This window comes from Oryctolagus cuniculus, chromosome 18 (assembly GCF_051225735.1).
Source record: "Oryctolagus cuniculus isolate XC-2025 breed Fujian yellow rabbit chromosome 18, ASM5122573v1, whole genome shotgun sequence".
NCBI lineage: Eukaryota > Metazoa > Chordata > Mammalia > Lagomorpha > Leporidae > Oryctolagus > Oryctolagus cuniculus.
The window spans coordinates 71,247,558-71,271,286 of NC_142884.1; the positions used below are offsets into that span (position 1 = coordinate 71,247,558).

At 45.7% G+C, this 23,729-nt stretch overlaps 1 protein-coding gene across 5 annotated transcripts in view; it reads left to right on the forward strand.

Moving 5' to 3' along the window:
* Nucleotides 1-23,729, forward strand: part of WWOX (WW domain containing oxidoreductase) — a 1,024,395-nt gene that overhangs the window by 785,409 nt on the left and 215,257 nt on the right. The window contains exon 10 of one of the 5 annotated variants that reach the window (XM_089320578.1): nucleotides 21,765-22,318. The exons of 1 other annotated variant lie outside the window; for it this stretch is intronic. In XM_089320578.1, the coding sequence (XP_089176704.1) occupies nucleotides 21,765-22,028 (264 nt within the window). In that variant the 3' untranslated portion in view covers nucleotides 22,029-22,318. Of the gene's footprint in view, nucleotides 1-3,737; nucleotides 8,550-21,764; nucleotides 22,319-23,729 lie in introns of those variants that run through there. 3 more of the 5 variants (XM_089320572.1, XM_089320573.1, XM_070062786.2) reach the window with 3 other exon arrangements.

Genomic DNA, 23,729 nt, shown 5'->3' on the forward strand with positions numbered 1-23,729 from the left:
TAGACTTCTCCCTTGACTTCACATCGTGTGAACTTTGTTTCAGGAAGGAAGGAACAGGTAGCAAGTGTGGACGGAAGTGAGAGGAAGAGGCCAGACAGAGCTGAAATTTTTATTTTCAATTCTCAGTGACAACTAACCCAGCCCTAACTGGCTTAGGCTAAAAAATTTAGCAGAATGGTTTGGTTTACAGGAGTGGGAAGCTCGGGAGTCTATCTGGCATGGTTTGATCCAGGTGATCGAATGGCATGCTCCTAATTCTGTGCCTCCCGTTTCTCAGCTGTCTGTGCAGGAGGGCGCACAGCCACTGGGATCCCACATCCTCCAGGTTGCAGGAAACTGATGATGGAGAATAGGTCCTTCCGCACAGCTCCTGCAGGAGTCCTGTGGGTGACTCTCATTGGCCCCCAGTGCATCCTGTGTACACCCCAGAGCCAATCGCTGAGGCCCTTCCTGGACCTGGGATGAATGCCACCTGGAGCTGGTGGATGGGGTCTACGTGGCCCAAACCATGAAGACTTGGGGGGTGGAGTCAAGAAGCCAATGCCTGCCCGGAAAGCGGAGGGATGGATATTAAAAAAGCAAAATCAACAGGCATCTGTTGCAGCAGGAGACAGTGGCAACCTTGATTTTTTTTAACTCCAATCTGAGCATTCTGCTCCCGCTTTTCCCTCCCCAGTGAAGGCACTCAGTAGTTCATAGCAATGACGGACTCCTAGGCAGAACCTGCAGCTCCTTCACTCTGTGATCCAGCCCCAGCCTGGCCTCCTCAGTCTCGTTTTTCACTGTTCTCATCTGAACTCCCTGCCCTCCCTGTCACCTGTTTGAAATCTCCCCGATGTCCCCACCGCAGGATCTTTGTGCAAGCTTTGCCTCTACTCATTTTTTTATAGTTCAACCCAGCTGTCACTTCTTGCAGAGAACCCTCCCTGATCATGTTAAGTTATTTTAGAAGCTCTCACTCTTCTGTGCATTTCTGCTCTACGGCAATGGACAAAGCTGTAACTTCACATTTACTCTTATGTTTATCAATGTTTTTCCACCAGACAGTAAGCTCCACAAGGCATGTGTTCCCCAGTGCATCCTTAGTGCCCAAGAGAGGGCTTAGTGGACAACAAATGTATATTGAACGAGTGAGCCACTGAACAAGTGAATGAATAAGATACTTGTTGAAGCTTCTAGACTAATCAGAGGGAAGCAGGAGCCAAAAGGGAACCTGAACCTGGCTCATGGGATCTTTGGGCCAGTAAAGGCTTCATCAGAGTGACACAGTGCTTGGGGCAAATCACCCATTTCCCTGATCTTGCTTTGTTTCCTTACATTTTTCAATCCCCAGTTGTAGTAGTTGGTGGTGGTGATAGTAGTGGTGAACTTGGACATAAACCCTGGGTTGATCAACTCACTGACATCCAAAGATGAAGCCCTGTGTTATGACCAAGCCGAAGAAGTCCAATCTAAGTGTTGGCCCTGGACTGGACTGAAGTCTGTGCTTGGTCTACAGAGGATAACAGATGGGCGCAACAAGTCAACAGTGCAGCCACAAGTATGTACATTTGCTAGGGTGAAGGGAGGGTGTTTAACCTACTTTAGAGAACAAACTCTTTTTAAGGGCTTCACATACTAATTGTATGCAAATGGATGCTGCTAATTGCAAACACAAGATTCAAACCTCGTCAAATTAGAAACCTATTCATCAACAGTCCCTTTAGGACCTCTGCTCCCTCTTTGCAGTTTAAATAGCTGTTTTATGGCTCCAACCTATTGTCTTTCTAACTCTCCATTTAATCATTGGCTTCTTATGGCCCCAGGAGACTCCTGGAGACTGTATGCCCCTGCCTTTTGCCTCAGTGCCCAGCTCAGCCTAGCTTCAAGACAGAAGCATTTACTGAGGCCCTCCTCTCTGCCGAGCATCCCCATAGGCAGTGACGATAGGGAGTGCACACATGAGTGGATCAAGTCCTTCCTGGAGTATCTGCTCTCATCACCCAGTTTCAGACATGAGCCAGCACTTCCATCTCAGCTCACATGCCTCCTACCCTGAGGTTTGCTCAGCTGGATGGGTGATCAGTCTACATTCTACTCTGTTGCATTTGCTTGGCACTTTGCATTTCTGCCTTAAATTGTGTTTGCTTTATTGATTAATTCAAGAGTCACTTACTGATTGATACTGAATGTGAGCCTCTGTGCAAAATGTTGTAGGGCACACAAAGAAACAAAATACTTGGTCCTTTCTTTTTCTTTTCCTTTTTCTTTTTCTTTTTCTTTTTCTTTGACAGGCAAAGTGGACAGTGAGAGAGAGAGACAGAGAGAAAGGTCTTCCTTTGCCATTGGTTCACCCTCCAATGGCCACCACAGCCGGCGCGCTGCAGCCGGTGCACCGCGCCTATCTGAAGGCAGGAGCCAGGTACTTCTCCTGGTCTCTCATGGGGTACAGGGCCCAAGCACTTGGGCCATCCTCCACTGCACTCCCTGGCCACAGCAGAGAGCTGGCCTGGAAGAGGGGCAACCAGGACAGAATCCTGCGCCCCAACCGGAACTAGAACCCGGTATGCCGGCGCCGCAAGGTGGAGGATTAGCCTAGTGAGCCGCGGTGCCGGCCCGGTCCTTGCTTTCATATCTTATTTCTCTTATTCACTTGCAACGTAAGTCAAGGCACGGGCCAAATCTTATTCATTTTCTAGTCATCTTTTCAGTTTCATTTTTAAAATCTTCCATAAAAAGTCTTGGCAGAGTAGGTATTATTGCCTATTTTTTGGATGGATGGATGGGTGGGTGGGTGGATGGATGGTCAAATGAATGGATACATGGATGGATGAGTAGATGGATGGATGGTTGGATGGATGAATGGATGGATAAATGATGCACAGATGGATGAATGGTGAAATTATTATGTTTTACTGAAAATCTGCAATGATATCCTAGTGGCTTGCTGAAAATAATGTGGTCACCCAGGCATACACTTTCCCTTATGTGGTTGTGGAGCATCAGCTAAGTGTCAGGCCCATGCCAGGGGCTAGCAATAGACACATAAGTAAGAACAAATAAAGGATAGACCTGACTTCAATGAGTTTATTATATGGCAGCATAGATGCATTAACAAATTCTCGAAAGGAATAAGGAGTATATGGTTGGCACCATAATAAGAAATGGCGTCAAGTGCTATAGGAGGCAGAGGTACTTACCGATTTTTTCCTTCTTGCTCAAGAAACTGTAGAGAAGAGGTGACAGTCGAAGTCTTTACTGGATTTCGCCCCAAAGATAAGGGAGGTGCTGCAGTTAAGGTCCTTGGGAGGACACTGCAGGTATCAGAGACCAGGACTGATATGGTAGAGCTGGAATGCCGGGGCTCAGGGGATGTTCAGGGCACTTCTCATAGGGGCCACGCAGTGCCACTCACTGCCTGAAGTAGAGGCTGCTCACACAGGGTCAGTGGATGCTGTCCAGAGGAGCACTGAGGCAATGAGGCGTGCTGCGACACTCGGGTCCAGTGTAGGCAAACAAGGGGTCCCAGTTCCAGAGACAGAGAGCTTGATCCAGAAGAGTCTGTTTTTTTTACTGAAACGCAGGGGAGTGGATCGGTCAGGATCAAAGTTAACCTCAGATATGGACCTTGTGCTGAAGATGGGCTAACTAGACTTTTTGCAACAAAATTTTTCGCATTAGCTTTTTTTCAGACTTGATTTCACTTTTAAAAGTAGTGTTTTTTTTTTTTTTTTTTTTTTTTTTTTTTTTTTTTTTAGGATAGTTTTAGGTTCAGAGGAAAATGGAGCCAAAAGTACAGAAAGCTCCCATATTCACCGGCGTATCCCCCAGCCTTCACTGTTTCCAATGTCACATACCCATGAGGCCATTCGTGAGAGCCGTGAATCTACACGGGCAGATCACTGTCAGAGTCCACGCCCTCCGTGTCGTGCATCCTGCGGATTTTCACAGTGGATAGTGACATGTATGCATCATATAGCGTTAGCGCAGCACATCACACATCGTCGCGGACTTCCCCACTACCCTGAAAGTCGTCTTTCCTTCGCTTTCCAACGTCTTGGAGCATGCATCAAAAATGCCTTTCCGGTCTTTGAGCTTTGAAAGTATGCCACAAGCCCAAAATCTGGGATCTGCTGAGGCTTGCCCCAGATCTCCAGTGAGAAAGAGGAGGCAGCAGGAGGCTGACAGGGGGGTCAAAGCCGCTTTTGGACACTATGAAGGAGATCATCTCCATTGCATAGATCTGAGCCACTCTGGGAAAGGGGATGTTTTGTTAAGAGACTTTGCCATCACTTCTGAATAGCTGTGACCCCTCTGAGTGCACAGGTGTCTTTGTTGAGAACGAATTTCCTCTTCAGCCTTAAAGACCTCAGCAAGTTGGCGTTTGCCATCCGTGTGCTTGCTCAGTAGACCTGCCTGATGTGACTTTTCTATCACCCTTTCTCTCCAGGTAATTTACTGCTGGGAAGATAATAAACTCTCTAGGTTGATGCTCAGAAAGTCAAATATGCCATGAATGTTACATTCTGGGATATTTGTGCTTAAAGAGGCGATATTTACTGAGATGGAGGATACATCTAACATAACACACCGCCATGCATTTCTGTGAGAAAACACTGATGTTGAGACACTGACCTGCGTGATGACCAGATGAATTATCTGCGAAAACTTAGCATCTCCTGATGTTCTTTTGAGATCACAGGGCAGAATTATATCAGCATGAGCTGATGTTTTTTTCCCATCTACTTGTAAAAAGAGTCACAGCATGAGTGCTTTAGGCTTGAACTTGTCAACAGCCCGAGCCACGCAATGGAGATAGAGTTGTCACCTGTCTCCGGGACTGAAGCGCCAGAGCAGGTGTTTCCGTGGGAACCGGGACCCTCCACCGCCACACGGCTTTAATCATGGATCTTCCTTCCACTGAAATGCTCGTGATCCGTAGCTCCGTCGTCTTACTGAGGAGTGTCTCTTCACACGGAGTCCACCTCTAAGAACTTAAGTCAAGATATTTTGCCGCCGGCGCCGCGGCTCACTGGGCTAATCCTCCGCCTTGCGGCGCCAGCACACCGGGTTCTAGTCCTGGTCGGGGCGCAGGATTCTGTCCCAGTTGCCCCTCTTCCAGGCCAGCTCTCTGCTGTGGCCCGGGAAGGCAGTGGAGGATGGCCCAAGTGCTTGGGCCCTGCACCCCATGGAAGACCAGGAGAAGCACCTGGCTCCTGCCTTCGGATCAGCACTATGCGCCGGCCATAGCGTGCCGGCCGTGGCGGCCATTGGAGGGTGAACCAACGGCAAAAAGGAAGACCTTTCTCTCTGTCTCTCTCTCTCACTGTCCACTCTGCCTGTCAAAAAAAAAAAAATATTTTGCAAACAGTCATTTGATTTATATATGTGAATCTCTGAGTTGGAAATAGAACTTGTATTTGGCAAGCACCAAATTAACATTGAAAAGAAAGAAAAGAGGGCTCTCTTCTCCCTGTTTAATCTCAAGGCTTTTCCTGCCTAGAGCCTGCAGTGCATTGTGTAAGCTTGTATTTTACAGGGAAGATGGCAGTGAGGAAGGGTGAGTAGGGAGGTGAGGATGGGAGGTGGGGGGCACCACTAATCCTCTGTTCTTTTGTTTGTGCAACAACTCAATTTACTGTCACCACATCAGCACATTTTGTTGCAAATCTCAGTACCCTCTCACTTTCGTTTTACTTAATGCATTTCTGCGTTTTCCCAAGGCCACATGAGTTGTTTTCTTGCAAGTGGCACGCCTGCCTCAAATAACTAAAATTGCCTGGGTCTTGGAATCTGAGCTTTCATATTCTCCCATATATTATTTGGTCCTATTGTTCCTTAACTTGCTCATCATTCACACTGTGAAGGAAATTCCATTTGGTCCTTTTAAGACGGCCAGACTGGCTGACTTAAACACTCGGCCCCAGTTCCTTCTGGAGATTTCAGTTCTTTATTGAAATGGCCCTTTTAATGTCATCTTTAATTTAATCAAATAGTGTCATCAAAATAACATTTACTCTATTACTGCAAATTCACTGCATTATTAACTAGTGTAACTAGACAAAAAAAGATGGTACAAACCCCCATGGAAATATATACTTACTGTAAAAATGGATACAGTTCATAGATGTTCTATATTTAATTTGCAGTTTCAAAGCACTCTCTATGGAGAGGTTTTATGGTTCTGAAATAATTTAAAAATACACTTTACTACAATCCATAGCAGGTAGTTTTTTGCCAATTTGAGAAGTTATGGTGTCTTGTACTTTCCAAAGTAACCTGAATCGTGTTTTCCAGCAGTGACTATACCTTCCTGCCATTAGAAACGGGAGTCCAGCCTGCCTGAGGGGTGCTCCAAGCAAGGATTTCCTAGTTTGCCTTTGGTACCCTCAAACAACTCAAATATAAATGACCTGGTATGTGCAGTTGTCACCAGGACCCAGTTAGTTCAGTGGAAAGTATTTACTCATCAGTGCCATGTTGGGTAGTTTGATCAGAAAACAAGACATCACTGGGCATGGGATGCAGAGTAAGAGGGTTGAGTGTTTTAAAATTTTTACCTTTGACTAAAAAAAAGGTCTGTTGCATTCGGCCCCACAGGTTTGGCATAGCAGAGTGGGAAGAGCCCAGGACCAGGAGAATCAGTCTGGGTTCAAGATCTTAAGTAATTTTCTAGGCCTTACTTCTTCTACTTGTGAAAAGCAGTTCTATGATACTGAGAGATTTAACATCCAAATCATTGAAACATTTAAAAAGTGCTCCTCCTTCCAAGCTTTCTTGAGATAAACACAATCATCTTCCATTAGAATTTGTATCAGAACTTACTGTTGGCTCTTTCTTTGTACAGTCTGAAAATGAAGCATTAGTGGATCATCTGTGCTTCAAGATTTTCATTCTTCTCATTACTGAAAAATTCTGTTCCTAAAAGGATACTGGACAGACTTAGAAATAAGGATATTAAACTAAATTCACTTATTTTCAAAAGATATATATTTTTTACAAATTGCTGTATCTGCCAGCCATCAAGTGCTACCCTGCATCCTGTGAAAACACAGATAGAAAAGACAAAGTTTCTGTGTTATTAAAGTTTAAGTCTAGTAGGGGACACTACATTTTAAAGGTAAGAATAATAATTCAAATGCACATTAGAAACCTTCACAGGGTTAGCCATCCATCTGTCCACCTACCTGTCCATCTATCCAGCCATCTACCCAATTGTCCGTCCGTCCATCCATCCATCCATCCATCCATGACCTTCTAGAATGTCAGTACCAGTAATACTAATTCACAGTGTAATATGAAGATAGATGTCTTGGTTGAAGAACAAAGAACTTGTCAAAATTTGCAGGATAAAGTGGAGGTCCATACACAGATGAGACCCCAAATAAATCTGACATAAGAAGAACGGAAGCCTTTCTAAGGCCAGATGGGTAAATCCAAGACAAGCGATGAGAAGGTGTGCTCCACCAGTGGTTCTCAACCCTGCTGCAGCCATCAGGGGAACTGGCAAATATCCAGATGCCTGAGTGCCTTTTCTAGAGTCTGGCTTAATTGGGTAAAGGTACACCATGGCACCTGGAATTTTAAAGCTCCACACATGGTTCTGATTTATAACTAAGGCTGAGAACAAATGGAGTATGTGAGGGGAGATCTTTCTGGAAGAGTAAAGGAAGCACCACTGTGTCTGTGTCTTAGGTCTGTCAGTTAGTGGGTGTGGTGTATGGTGGGCCAAACCTTTTTGAAGGTTAGAGTTTAAAGACATTTGGCCATATGTCATAGGGTTAAGGGGGAAGGAGTTGTGTTGAGTCTTTTATGGTAGGGACCAGACTGTGCTGGTAATTACATGTTCCAGGCACCTATGTCCCAGAATAAATTATTGCTAGCACTTGCCTTGCAGTGCTGGACATGGACACTGGCCGTAATTTGGATAATAGGTCAAAGATAGCCCCATATTCAACTAAGAAAGACAAAAAATGTCAGAAACAAGGGCTCCACATCCTTTAAGGCAGTGGTTTGCTGTGGTACATTCAAAATCAAGTCAGTGTTGTTGGCTGCTGAATCATCCTTCAGCTATCTGGACTTCTTCTCTGACAACCTCAATACAAAATAAAAGGAGACTGTCACCCAGTGGAAATCATTTACTTGCTTTAGATTAAAACCATTAGAGATCACAACACCTGTCTCATTTTGTCACATTATTACCATGGAGAGAAATATATCCATAACTGAAGTATTTATGGAGTCAGACACAAAATAGATACATTGGTAAGAAAGAGAGAGATGATCCCTCCCTTCAAGGTCTTCACAATCTGGAGAGGACCCTGGAGTAAATAAGGAAGGTCAATCCAGCACAGTACTCGTAATAATTCCCTGTGTCGTCAGCTATGGTAGAGGTACACAGCGGTTAGTTTTAAGAATGTATCTAACTTAGGAAGTTGCTTTCTATTTGGTTATCTTATTTTTTTCTTGTTAAACCAGCATAATCTTCAGTTGAATCTCTGCCTTCATTGTTGCATTTATTATATACATGTGTAGCTCTTTTGAAGAGTTGATGTTAAACGTAAAGAACTTCAGAACCTCTGGGGCTTGCTTTGGTACCTGAATCCCCTTAGCTTCCTGGAAGTAAAAGAATCAATAGTGTATTCTCCACTGAATATCTTTGGAGGAAAGAAATGACTCACATGTAATTGGACATCTCAGAAGGTAATCAGCTCCATAGATCTGTGCTTCCTGACCTGCAGGCCCGTGTAACTCAGATGTTCTCAAAGGCATGAGTTTTCTTGAAAAAGAAACTCAAACCAAGCATCCAGTGGTTATGGTCCAGATCCTGCTCCCCTAAAATCCAGGTGACCCTTCATGCAGGATATCAGATAATAGAATCTTTATATAGGTTAGTAAGAAAAAGTGAGTAAAATTGCCATTTTTAACTGTCTTTTTTTAAAATAGCAATTATGTAATTAGACTGATGATCCCATATTGAATGTGGCTAAGGAGGTGTGGTTCTCTGTAAAACTAGTTGGGGTAAGGAAATTTTGTCTTTGACCTTCAGAGAATCTGTGGTCCATCATGTGGCCCAAAGATAAAGCTCAGCAGATATATAGTTACAGGGTGGATGCATGGCTGGGTAAGTGAAAGTTAGGTGTATGAGTAGACAGAGATGTGGATGGATGACCTTGGTCCTCCAGCTGTTATGTGCAGGAGCACCCTTGTACGCATGTGTTAAGTAATCAGCATATTCTGGGGTATCACTCTTAGAGATTCTGATTTGGTAAGTGTGGACAGGAATGTGGAACCTTTATTTTTTAAACCAGTGTGCAGGTTATCATAGTTAGAGATAACTTTACCATATTGGCTCCTAGTTCATCTCTGTTCTTGCTAAATCTTCCATTTTATTGACTCTGAAAAATTATTCCATAGTTTCATATTGTCTGCAAGTAGAAGGTGCTGCCTTCAACTTTCTGTCAGAGACAATTTAATAAGCATTGGAGGTGTACCTGGAAGGTCTCTGTTACCAGAACCAGCTCTCCTGTCTTTGTCAAGGCCATCCTTCCAGGATGCTCTTTGAACAAGCCTGGATGCCCCTTCTCCTGTAATCCTGTGGATCAGGCCACAGGGGAGCTTTGGAAAGGGTGAGCAATGGAGAAAGTTTTGCCTTCTGGTCTGGAATGTCTCCCAGAGGAGAGTCAGTGGGCCTGACTGTCCATGTCTAGAGGTGATTTAGAAAGGGATTCTCTCCTGTCTGTCCTAATGGCCAAGTATCACATCAGAGGGCAGATATCTGAGGCCAGGGGAGGCATCATCTATTTGTTTCAGGAGGAATCTGATTACAAAGGAGAGAAGAAAAGCCCCAAGGACCCTGGGCAGGGTGAGAAGGCTGAGGAGTTTCATCATTCATCATTTCCTGGTTTACTCTCAGCAATAGCATTGTTTACTAAGCAAGTGAGACCTTTCCCATTGAATTTAAATGCTTAAACAGGGGCTGGTGCTGTGGCTCACTTGGCTGATCCTCCGCCTGCGGCGCCGGCATCCCACATGGGCGCCGGGTTCTAGTCCCAGTTGCTCCTCTTCCAGTCCAGGTCTCTGCTGTGGCCCGGGAAGGCAGTGGAGGATGGCCCAAGTGCTTGGGCTCCTGCACCTGCATGGAAGACCAGGAGGAAGCACCTGGCTCCTGGCTTCGGATTGGCACAGCGCCAGCTGTGGCGGCCATTTGGGGAGTGAACCAGCAGAAGGAAGACCTTTCTCTCTGTCTCTCTCTCTCTCTCACTGTCTAACTCTGTCAAAAAAAAATAATGCTTAAACAGTGTATTCTGGTCAGACAGTTCTGTGAAATGGTTTTCCAGGTGAAGGCATCAGAAAGTACCTATCAGGAAAAAGAAGAGGGCATTCAGAGCCTCTTGAATCAGAGTCTAACTTGAAATGTGTTGTACCTACTGTAAGGCGCACACACAACAGGCTCTTCAGGATGTTTGTGGAAATGCGTACTCTGAAGAAACTACGCATGGCTCGCAAAACATTTTTGCACCGTATTTATCTCTTAAATCCATTTTTCCATGAACTTTATTTACTTTTATATATTATAGTACAGAGCAATGAATTTTTACTTAGGTATACACCTTTGTAAACACCACCCAAATTAAGATAGAAAATATGTCAGCACCCCGAGAAGCTCATCTGTTTCTGATCGATGGGTCCCGTCATCAGTAAGAGATACTGAGTATTCTGACTTCTATCACCAGAGCTTTCTGTTCCTGAGTCATGCTCAAGTCGGATCCTGCAGTATGCATTGTGCAGTGTCTTGCTGCTTTTGCCCATCATTATGTTGGGAGGTTCACCCACAGTATTCCTTCCTTCCTTCCTTCCTTCCTTCCTTCCTTCCTTCCTTCCTTCCTTCCTTCCTTCCTTCCTTCCTCAGGCAGAGTGGACAGTGAGAGAGAGAGAAAGGTCTTCCTTTGCTGTTGGTTCACCCTCCAATGGCCGCCGCAGCTGGCGCACTGCGCCTATCTGAAGGCAGGAGCCAGGTGCTTCTCCTGGTCTCCCATGGGGTGCAGGGCCCAAGGACTTGGGCCATCCTTCACTGCACTCCCTGGCCACAGCAGAGAGCTGGCCTGGAAGAGGGGCAACTGGGACAGAATCCGGCGCCCCGACCGGGACTAGAACCCGGTGTGCCGGCGCCGCAAGGAGGAGGATTAGCCTACTGAGCCACGGTGCCGGCCCACCCACAGTATTTCATTCTGTAATGCTGCATAGTATGCTGTCTCCCAATAGTTTATTATTATGAAAAATTTCAAACAGAAAGTTTGAAATAAATGAACAATAATATTCATCTGTGTACTGCGTAGATTCTCTTTGCTTGGATCTCTTATCCATCATGGTTTTGACTAGTTTCAAAGTAAACTGCAGACAGTAGTCACTTCACTCTTAACCACTGAAGCAGGTGTATCATTTTTGCATTATTGGACTAGAGTTCGACATTTGCTTATGGTTGTTTTCTTGGGTATGTGCTTCTTTCCTAGTATTTAGGGTGATGCCATGATAAAGCTATTAAGAGCCAACATTTGTTGAGTGTGGGTTTCATAGCAGACATTGCGCTGAGCACTTGACACATGCGTATTTTGTTACTTGCATTTTAAGATACATAAACTGAGCCTTAAGGATCCTAGGTGCTTTGTCTAGGTTTACAGAGAGACTGGCTCAACCCTGGATTCTGGCTGACTTCTACAGCCAGGCACCCGTCTGCAATTCACTTCTGCTTCAAATTCCATTGTTGCCTCTTTCTGGTTGTGTGCCTTTGGGCAAGTGAACTCACCTCTGTGAACCTCAGTTTTCCTCATCAGTAAAATGAGGACAGTAATAGCAGTGCCAAAGAGTTATTTTTGATGACTGAGACTTTAAATGCCTAGTAAAATTCCTTTCTCATTCAGATTCACAGTCTAATGCTTTCCACTAGATGACTTGGAAACTGTTAACATCTGGTTACTTAGCCCAGTGTTGCGGTGATTGGTGCTGGTTTTTGTCTTGGCCTTGTCCTTGCTGCTTTGTGATATTCCATCTAAGCGGCTCCCTCTGCAAACACAAACTCTGCTCTTCTCTCCCTCTTCTCTCAGTGATGTTATAATATCTAGAGGCTTATTGATTATTTGTTTGATTCTATTGTGGGCACAGGAGCAGTTCTTAGATTAACACTATTAGATTTTCCTCAACAGTATTGCCGTGGTTTATACAATTGGACGAAACGGGTGATCTAATTTGGACTCAATTTGCTCTAAAATAGAGCTGCAGGAGGGAGGTGCTGTGATCCAGTTCTGAGATGAAGAACAAGGATGGAAAAAGTTATCTGCAGATGCTATCTGTGTGCCTCATCAATTCTGGATACACTCTATGAGCAAGTCTGAGGATTCTAAGACTTTTTACTTGGTTTCTTTTCTTTCCTGTGAGCTAAAGAACCTACCTTTGCCTATTCATCTGAGGTATTAAGCCCACTGATATAATTTATTTTTCCACATGAAATATCTCAGAAAAAAAATAGGTTGAGTTTGAAGCTCTGGGGTGAGACTATGGGTTGGTTAATGGTGATAACAGATATGTCAAAAACAGATATACTTTTGGCGTAGCTCCTTCAAACAGAATCAAATGGAAGAAGTTGCTTGTTTTCTTTCTCTGTGCACCCCCTACACTGGCGTGTAGATAAAGTTGTGATCAAAAAATTTTTTTTCAAAAACCATTCCTCTAATATTAGATATTTAGACTGCTTGTTTATTTTCCTCAATATAAATAAGGCCAAAAAGTAGCATGTCAGAGTGTTACACTAATAGGTATTCAACTACTTCCTGAGATGAGATTTCCGGAAGAGGAATCACTGTCTAAGGGTACACACTCCTTTAAGGAGCGTAAGCATACTGCAGTTTGGTTTTTCTCATGACCTCGTCAATATCATTGAAAATGGGAATCTGAGGGTGAGCGTTTGGCCTAGGGATGCAGGTGCTGATTGAGGTGCCCATGTCTCATATCCCATGCCTGGGTTCCTCTACCAGTTCCACTACACATTCCAGCTTCCTGCTAAATGAGCACCCTGGTAGGCAGCAGGTGATGGCTCAAGTGGTTGTGTCCATGCCACCCACATGGGCTCCCCGGCTTTGATATGACCGGTACCAGCCATTTCAGGAATTTAGCCAGTGGACCCACAGATGGGAGTTAACTCTGTCTCAAATAAACACAAAAGAAAAATGGTGGTCTGGATTCAAATCCTGTGTGTACTACCCATTTCCTGTTCTACCTTGGGGAAATACTTACCTGCTCTATGCCTCAGATTCCAAATCTGTGAGTTGGGAAAAATAATAATGCCCACCTCATACAGGTGTTGTGAGGACTACGTGAGTGAACATATATAAACCATGTAGACTGTCTGTCATGTAGTAAAGGCTTGGTAAATTTTAGCTTTTTTAATTACGAACTATTGTTATGGTCTTTACTGGAAGAAGGGTGTATGGAATACATAAATCAAAGTCTCCCTTGATCTAGTGTTTTCTTTTTTTCCTTCTAGAACTCTCCCCATAATCATTCACCAGGCCCTGAGACCCCTGATATTTGCTTCGTGGGTTTCCCCAAGTTTACCAACCTCTCTGAGAAGCCCATCGACACTGAGGTGTCTGGAAGCAAAGGGACAAGTTTCTGATCCAGATTATATTCCACGTGAATAAATCCAGCCCTGACCAATTGGGAGGCGACAAATCCTGCCCCACTAGAGTTTCAAAAGCAGCTAAGAGAGGACATAGACGACTGGAGCCATGCAGATTTGACTTGGAAAGGTCCGGTGGACATTATATTCCCACTGGATGCAGGGTCCCCATGCACAGCCAGGAGCTGACTCAGGGGACCTCAGGAGCCAGCAGCTTCAGACAGTGGCACAGAAGTTGGGAAAAGCAAGAGACAGGATGGAAGACGCTGGGAGTGCCTGGCATACACGAGCTCTGTGGGAGCATCCCGGGACCCAGCAGCAACAGCAGGAGGAAGGGGAAGCAGGGACAGGAAGCTTTGCTTCCTTTCCCCCAACCCCAGCTCTCTGTTCTCACTGCTCATCCAGCAGGTAGTCCCAGATGTTAAAAATAGTGTGAGTGTGTCTGCGTGACCTCCTTTCCTCTGGGTTCTGTAGGAGTAAGGAGTGGGTGTATTAATCTCCTTGTTTCCATCTCCTAGCACAGTGCATGGTCTGTGGGAGAGCCATATGTATAAGGAAATATATGAATGAATGAATATATGCCTTCCAGGCTATCCAGACACTGTACCCCATAGGCCTCTTTCGGGGGCGATGACCACCAATCCAGGGACCATGTGCTCTGAGCCATGGACGTTCTGTGTGAATGGACCCAAATCATCATTGCTGATAGCAAGGGAGAACAAATCCTGCTGGTGGCCAAGTTGTTCTCCAGGAGTTCTCACCGACATCACAAAATGGGGGCAACAGTTACAATTATGGATACAACAATGAATGCATCCTTGTTAACCATAAGAAACTAAGGGACATTATGTTGACTGCCGTAAGTTCATTTCGTGTGCAAACTTTGACCTCAAAGCAATGGCATGGGCTTTCCCAAGGACCCTGTTAAGAGATTCAGGGTGGTGATGATAAGCACGAACCCCAGCTGCCATGGCGGTTGATAACCGGGCGAGCAAAATGTGTCTTTCTTTTTTTCTTTCTTTCTTTCTTCTTCTTCTTTTTTTTTTAAAGCTATGCTCATTGGTTTTAGGAATCATTAGCATGGTAAAGATTAAAGCTATTGGAGATAGCACAGATTGTTTCATTTTATTATGTTCAATTGGATTGGATCCGAGCCATTTGCAAAGTGCAGTATTACCATAAGAAGGGACTTGGAATGTTTGTCACATAATACCCCTTCTTGGAGAAGGCAGTTTCTTAAAATTGGAAAAAGGAAAAAAAAAAAAAAGACTTAAAACAGCAAGGCTTTCTTCTGCTTTCAAATGTGCAATGGAGTAGAACTTCCTGGGTCCATATGGGCTGCCTGGAACCCGGAACGAGATCCTTGCCTTTTTATGTCCTTCATGGAGAACTGGCATACAATTGTAGGAGAGTGGCATCTCATGGAGCCCAGAGTTAGACAACGCTCTTATGGCTGTTTCTCGGTCGAGTCTTACTGGTTTTCATGCAGAATGCACTCACCAAACTTCGGGGGCCGAAGCCAGGAACATAAGCTCGGAACCTTGCCCTGGTCTTTCAGCCAGAGCTGGTTCCTTGTACTTACCTTATGTTTTTTTATCCCACCCTAGGTACTGCTGATGAAAGAGTAGATTATATTATGTGATTCCATTTATATTAATAACATCAAACGAGGCAAAGTTATAGAGACAGAAGGTATAAGAGTGGTTGTCAAGAGCTGAAGGCAGGCAGAGAGGTTGTGGGGAACAGCCAAGGGCAGCAGGATTCCTTTTGGGGTAATTCAAGTATTCTAAAATTAGTTATGGTGATTGTTGCCCAACTCTGTGAACAGACTAGAAATGATTGAATTGTATGCTTTAAATGCGTGAAGTTATCAAATGTGAATTATATCTAAATAGCCTTTCAAAAAAAAAAAAAACCTCATTTGAAAAATGTGTTGTGATTCCAATAGACTGAGACCCAGAGTCCCCCCAGGTATCCCCGTTCCAGTCTGGACCAGGACAGAAAACCCAGATGAGGCCTGAGCAATCCACCAACAGACTTGTCACCTCCCTTCAGGCATCTTGCTTCTGTTACTGCTGCCTCTGAAAGCCATCAGCCGTTTCAATGGCAACAGTGCTGTGTTGGCTCTGCATTCTATCATTGGGTTGATCCCTGCATGCTTATGCTTCTCTTCTCTTTGGTTTGTTGTTTACATGTAAACTCCTTGAGGACAGTCTCTGGTTCGCTGGGAGTTATTTTTAAATACTATCAGTTACAATGACCTCATGCCCAGAAGAATACTTGTGGAGAACATAACAATGAATAAGACATGACTTCTGCTCTTGAGAAATCAGTCTATTTGGGGAAACCAGGGAGGACTGAGTCCCGGGGCTTATGCTGGAGCAAGGTCTGAGTGATGCCCAGAACCTCCTCAAGTGTGGAGTAAGAGCGAGACATGCAGGGTCGCAAGAAGAGCATGGGGACACCCATGGAGCTAAGAAGAAACCTAGTGCAATGCCAGAGTCGTGAGAAGCTTGCTGATTATTAATGTGAGCACACAATTTGGAACAGTAGTGAAAGGGTACTTCAAACAGTTCATGGAAAATGCAATTAAAAGTATGAATTTATTTTGGTGCAAAAAGAATTTTAGGGGTAAGCATTGTGATGTAGTTGGTTATGTTACTGCCTGGGTCTCCCACACTCCATAGTGAAGTGGCTAGTTAGAGTCCTGGCTCCTCAATTTCTGGCCCAGCTTCCTGCTAATGTGCCTAGGAAGCAGTGGATGATGGTCCCTGCCACTCATATGGGAGACCTGGATGACGTTCTGGGGTTCTGGCTTCATTTTGGCCTAGTCCTGGCTGTTGCAGGCATTAGGGAAGTGAACCAGCAGATGGACGATATCTATCCTCTTCTCTCTGTCTCTCTCTCATTCTGCCTTTCAAATAAATAAATATTTTTGAAATGGGAAAAAAAAGTTTGAAACCCATGTGTTGTCTTTTCAAACTATATATGTTCCATGTATTATGAAAAACTGTCTTGTATCCCATTTTTTATGGGTTAAAATAAACTCATACTTTCAGTTCCATTTTCCACAAGTTTTTTGGAGTACCCTTGTGTAGGTCATGTCTGAATATATTGTATACTATTCCTTCCTTCCTCCATATTAGTGATAATCCTTCTTGGTAACTAAACTTAGCTCATGACAAAAGGGAATATATTAGTTTTTTTTTTTTTGACAGGCAGAGGTAGACAGTGAGAGAGACAGAGAGAAAGGTCTTCCATTGGTTCACCCCACAAATGGCTGCCACAGCTAGCGCGCAGCACCAATCCGAAGCCAGGAGCCAGGTGCCTCCTCCTGGTCTCTCATGAGGGTGCAGGGCTCAAGCACTTGGGCCATCCTCCACTGCCTTCCTGGGCCACAACAGAGAGCTGGACTGGAAGAGAAGCAACCAGGACAGAACTGGTGCCCCAACCAGGACTGGAACCTGGGGTGCCAGCTCCACAGGTGGAGGATTAGCCTAGTGAGCCGCGGCACCGGCGTATATATTGGTTCTTGTACCAGAAAATCTTGGAGTGATGCTTCAGGCATGGCTGGAGGCAGGGTCTCAAAAATACAGTTGAATTATTTGTCCCTTTCTGTGTTTTGCTGTAATGGTCTGCGTTTGACTTAATGTTATTCCAGGCTTCTCTGCCTTGTGAAGAGATGGCTGGCAGGAGAAACTCAGGGTCTTGTATGATATTAGCAACAACAGACGAAGACACCCTCACTCTGTCTCCCAGAACAGCAGTGTCCTTGGTAGGATCCGAGCCTTTGTCCCTGAGCCCATCCCTGTAGTGAGGAATTAGGGTATTTAATTAGCTGTGCAAGGTCACATGTCTACAAACATGGATATGAAACAGAACATTCTGTTTGACAACCAAGGTCAAATGGAGTAAAGAATGCTTTCCAGAAGAAGGCAAGGGGAGGAGCTAGTGGGGCCACGACTGTTACTAGAAAATCTCATGCATCTCTCAGGATTTTTTTTTCCTGAGTTCTGGCATTAAGATAATGTTTCTGGTACCCTGCTTTTGTGATGTTGGACTCCCAACTCTTAGCTAAGGAGTTGACACACACACATCTGCTAGATTCCATAGAGGTAGGGCACTAACAGGAGCAAACTAGTTCATTTCTCCTCCTGGGACCTCAGTCTCCTCGTTAGTCAAATGGGGTTAATAGTGTGGACCTGCCAGACCCCGGAGGAAGATCCATCGGGACCATTTGAGAGCATCACCATCCCTAGGCCATGGTCAGAGTTGGTCCACCTGCTGTAACCCGCCCCCTGACATTTTAGCAAACGTTGTCTGTCCGAAGCTCTCCCCTATACCCGGCACCAGCACCAGCAGACCTCTCCCCCGAGAGCAGGTTGTCCCCAAGTACCCAGGAGGGGGCAGCTCTGGGCAGGTGGCAGAGCCGTGATGCTTCCAGCTGAAGCCGGGCTCCCTGGCCATCAGCTGCCATGCTCGGAGGGGCGTTCAAACAAAGAGCCAGATTTACATTCATGTGATGTTGCTGTTTGTAACGTTGAATACTTAAGACATCTGCTCAAAGTCGCGCATTAGAAATGAATGGAAGGGGTCCAGCAGTGCTTTATGAGACGGGAGCTGTTAAGTGAGTGCCACATATTTCAAAGCAGGATCCTAATCAGACATTATTTATATCTGTAATATTTTACAAATTAAAAGCAGTGGAAACCATCCCTAGAAGGATGTCGGCGAGCAGGGATGAAGGAAGGAAAAGAAGCAATAGCAACAAAAAAGCCTGAAGCCTCAGAGAGAGTCTGGCTGATCATCCCTGGGTCAGGGGAGGGCTGGAAAGTAGGAAATGCACCGTCATCAGCCGGTGTCTGAATGTGCCCTGTCATAAAGAGCGTCGCTGCACACCACACCCTCTTTGCGTGTCACCTATACAGCCGGTTTCTCTTTCCTTTCCAGCTCAGCCACCTTCTCCCCACTACCGGGAGGAGACTCCTACTTTATGATTTCTTTTACTTTAGTTCATTATGCTCTGAGATTCAGTGGAAACATTAAAAAATGGCCCTTAATTTTAATTAATGGCGAACTTAGAACAGACCCATTGAATAAATCTGTTCTCTGAACTTAACAAGTCTCCTCGCCTGTAAGGGCCTGCTGTCATTTTATTAGCACCGGAGCCTCGCAAAGGAACGGCTGAGTAATTGACAAAAACTGCAGGTAAGGCAGGAGACCCATAATTGATTCATAGGATCCCTTCCTCAGATCGCACTGAAGAGTTAATTATTTTTCCTGCAGTTGGGACTCAGCTGTTGTTTCCACTGGGATTAAACAGCTGTCAGCATTGTTAATGGCATCAAACTCATGCATTAAAATCCCCTCATTCCCTTCTCCTGCAGAGTGGGGGAAATCGCCGTGGCGTCCCCCTTTATGGAGGAGTGAAAATCCTAGGAAAGATAACGGCCCTTATTACAAAACCACAGACCGGAGCTTGTGTTGATGGAATCGAGTAATGAGTAATTAAGCCACTTCGCGCAAGTCAGGCTGTTGCGCTGGCATTTGGGTACTTACTTTGCCTGGGTGGAAGCAGCTGGGTAGACTGGGAAGGTGATAAAGGGAAGAAAAATAGAACTCATCTAGAACTCTCTGCACTTAAAAAAAAAATACAAATCAAAGTTCCCAAGTCATGGAAGAACTGAAAATGAATTCTCCTGCATTCTTAAGGTAGCTGCCAATTTCTTCAAACATCTGTAACAACGTGTCTGATGAATAGCAAGGCTCTTCTCATTTTACTCGTCTTTGCGGGGTGAATTTTTCTTTCCTACTCTCCCAAATTGTCTGAGAGTTAACTTTGGGGTTCTAGCTTTCTTTGTCCTGCTTCATTTCATTTGTTTCCGCTTTTCAAAGCACCCTCTCAGCAAAGCAAAGTTTAAATCGTGAGCTCCATCCCCAAGAGAAAAATAAGTGCAAGTGTTGTGGGGTGTCTCCAGCAGCACAAACCCGAGCAGGTGTGGGAGCAGGGGCAACAGCATGGAGGGAAGAGCACCAGGACTTAGGAGCTGAGAGTGACCACTTCTCTGAAGAACACAGGATAGGGAAACTTCTGTCTCCAGCCAGAGAGAGGTGTGTATGGTGTGTGTGTGTGTGTGTGTGTGCAGACCCTTGTTCCCGCCTTCAGTTTATCTACTTCGCTGCCATTAGCACTCCTGGGAATATTCTGAGACCCTCCTGTGGCTAGTAGGCTTGCTTTTCCCTAGCAAGAAAGAACTCAGGCAACATTTCAATTGAATGTTTAAAATTATTTTCTAACATGATTCGCCATTCTGAAAAAAAAAACCTCACATTCAGAACATGTGGACGACTCCCCCCCCCTTTCTGCCTCTGAAAGTGCAGTGTGGTTTCACAAAGAAAAAAGATCAGGAAAACTCAAGGTGGTTAATGCTTTCTGATGGAGAGGGAGGGAACAGACTGCTCAGAGAGCAGATTCTTCGGGGCTGTGTAAGGAGTAACTGTCTCTAATGAACCCACAGCTCAGAAGCCAAGCAGTTGTAAATGAATCACCCCCTTCCAGTCCAGATAATAAACTAGCAGAGTTTTATGTGTCACATCAATAAACATCCTAAGTGACTAGCACGCGGGTCTCCCCTCACGCGTGCCTCACGTAGCCTGAGCTCTGGAAGGAATCTCAGTGAGCCTCAACTGGGCTTCGCAGCAGCAGGCCGGTTTAAGATGGGAGAATTGATTTTGGCTAATATGATCAACCAAAATAAACCGTGTGTCATTTTTCTGAAATACCTTGTGAGGCACTAGGAATTCTTTCACGGTTTGGTTTTGGGTTTAGCACCAGCCTAAATCTTACTGACTCACAGGGAGCACGACCTAACGTCAATGGCCCAGCCTAAAGGGCAGGACACATTTTCCTTCTGCAGAACACAGTTTACACTTACATTGGCCAAACCCGGAGGCCCTCGCTTTTGTCTCTAGGCCTGGGAGTCTCAGCTTTCAACCCTTTGGAATGGGATGTTTAAGGTGTAACCTTCCACGACCCACAACCCAGGCTGGGAGGCAAAAGTAATTTATTATCCAGTTTCCCATCCACCAGAGACCAGGGAGGCCTTGAAATGCTCAGATGCAAGCCAGATTCCACCAGCGCAGTCAAGCAATTTAATGAGGCCTCCCTGGCCATGGAGAGATGGACATTACCAGGCTTGTAAGGTGGGGCTTCCAAAGCCCCTCCTTTTTCCTGGTAAGAGTCTCTGAACGTCAGCGGCCTCTAATTGTGGCCTAGCTGGGATCTTCCTTTGGCCTGGTCTTTCTGCCTTTCAACCCTAGACTAAAATTCATTGTTACTGTAAGAGACACTCTGCCCCCTAAAAAACAAAACAAAGCAAAAAAACCCACACTGTCCGGCTTTGTTAAACAGTTAGCATTCAGGGAGCATTTATAAGAAAACATCCTGTAACCCTGGGGTTCTCTGGTGGGCCTAATGGTGCCCTCCAGGAGACATTTGGTCTTGCCTAGAGACATTTGTGGTTGTCAGAGTTTAGGACTGGGGGAGCTGGAGAGCTACCGGCATTGGAGGGGTCAAGGCCAGAGACACTGCTCACCAGCCCGCCATGAGCAGGCCTCCCAACAGGGGATTATCTGGTCCTGAAGGTACAGAATACCAAGGTGAAAAGCCTTGGTCTAGTCTGTTTCTGAGCCTTTTATCTCATTCTTAGCCCTAACCCTCGGCGTGTTTAGACATGAGTTTCCTGATTGACTTTGCCTCTCACTGTTCATAGCAGAGGTCTGCCGTGTAGCCACTGTGTACAGTGTGCATTTTCTGCACTGGATTCATGAAGAGTGGGCAGTTTTTGCACCACCATCACCCCCACACCCCCCAGCCCTAAGAACTGATTTTGATGTCCTTGGAGGTATAGCCACTCCCCTTGGGAATGCATCACCCAAAAAAGTGCTTGTATCCACAGCAAACATGGAGCAAGGGAATGTAGTGATGCAATTCATTTTTAAAAATGATTCTGGCCGCAGCCGTGTGGTGGGTGAGAGGGACCAGGCAAGACCTGTACCTCCAGGGACCACAGAGACCCTGACCAAACCTTCCCTTCTGGCTTTATCATAGGCAGCCACATGCCACCCCTCTCGCCCGCCTGCTGCACCTTCCACTGTTGATGGCTTGGCTTCTTCCTACCTTGTCTGCTGCCAGTGCTTGGAAACCTTTGTGACCCCGCCTGAATGGAGAGGCCACATCCTTTCCATGGTGTCTTTGTCCAGTGCCCCTTCTGGGTCCAGCAACGTCCTGGGGTATGCCATTGAACCTGAATACAAATGTCAAGATCACGTCTTCATTGTCCATTTTTGTCTTGTACACTCACTGTCACAGTAGGCACCTGATCGTTATTTCTTGGATGATGGAATAAACAAATGAATGGATGAATAAGGGCTTTTCTCTTTGCAAATCTCCTTGCATACTTTAATCTCGCCAGCATCTTGTGAAACACACCTACTTCTTTCTGATCTTCATTTTTAAGTAGTTTTGAAATGAGAACCCACGAGGCTGCTTTGGCTGCTGGGACCCCGAGTCCTCACACACTCCCAGCACTCAGAGCTGTGTGGTCAGAGTCTCAGATCCGGAGCTCATGATGTGCGTGGGCCTGTGACTAAGAGAACCACACGGCACGCGACAGCGGCAGCTTGGGAGGCCGAAGGAGCAAGTAATTTCTGAAGAAGGAACCAGGAGGCAGAGGAGGAGAGGCTGATGCGGTCGGAGGAGCCTGCACTCCGCCTTCACAGCTCGATCTCGGTCTCAATCAGGAATCCTCAAGTCGCAGGTGGTGGTGGCCTCAGCATCTCTGAGCCTTAGCGTCAGCAGCTGAGACAGAAAGGCCAGCTCCTGGATTCGAGTGAGGCCAGAAGAAAATGCAAAGAGAACAAGGGGCTCTAACAGACCCTACTCTGTCTCCCACACGCGAGCTATGTCTCTTTGCCATAACTACTATTTTAAATGTGTTTTCCGCGAGCCTAGTATTAGTGAGAATGCTTGTGGTGTCTGTCTGATGGCTGGGTAAGATGTAAATATGGAGGGAAGAGGGTTGGTGAGAGCAGAGCGTGTGTGCCCACCTCTACTCCCAGCCCCATTTTGCCCAGTCCCACCAAAAAAGGAACTCACTGGCTGACACTGGCCATCTCTTTTTGGTTAGCTCTCTGGTTTCAGTGTGGTGGTTCTGCCCAGCAAAGTCGCCTGGGATTTGGAACGGTCAGGTTCCATCTGAGGCTCTCGCAGACATCAGCACCAGGGCCTTTCCACCGGCTCCGGGCAGTTTCGTGAGAGCTGTTACCTTCCCCTCCTTGCACCTGTAAGTGGGCTCTCGACGCCCTGCACATCTCTGAACCAAGTGTTTGTTTTGCACCCATCTGGTTGGTGAGATGTAGGCAGATGAGCCCTGAGGACGCAGAGCTGTCTCGGAAGAGGAAGGAGCAGGAGTATGGTGTCCAGTTAAGCAGGAGGTGTGGCCTCCCGCGGGATGCATAAGTCCTTGTAGAACCGTCCAGGGGGCTTGGAATGCTCCAGAGTGTATTCACCTGCCTGATTCATTACGACCAATGAAGCGCCTAGGGTGACCCTACTTCATTTTCAGCTCCTGGAAGCAAACACCAGGAACCATAAGGATAGCAGCTTGAGGAGCCTCTCTCTGTGACAGGACCCCTCTCTGGCCCTCAGACATGCACTCCCAGCTTCCCCTCACTGCCCAGCTTGTTCCGGGATGAATTCTATCTGGGAGCCACAAATACACAGAAAAGCACAGCAACTTCGGGCATTCTTGCTTTCCTGTTTTTAAAAACTGAGATGAAACGCACGTACCACGAGGTGAGCTGTCTTCAAGTGAACAGTTCAGTGGCAGTTAGTACATTCACTGTGTCATGCCGCTGTCACCTATGCCTAGCTCTAAGACATTTGTACTGCCCCACCAGTAAACCCTGTACAATCACAGCTTCTTCCCCGCTTCTGCTTTCTCTCTCTGCAGCTTGGCCTTTTCTGAGTGTTTCATATACGTGAGGTCATAGATTTTGTGGTCTTGTGTGTCTA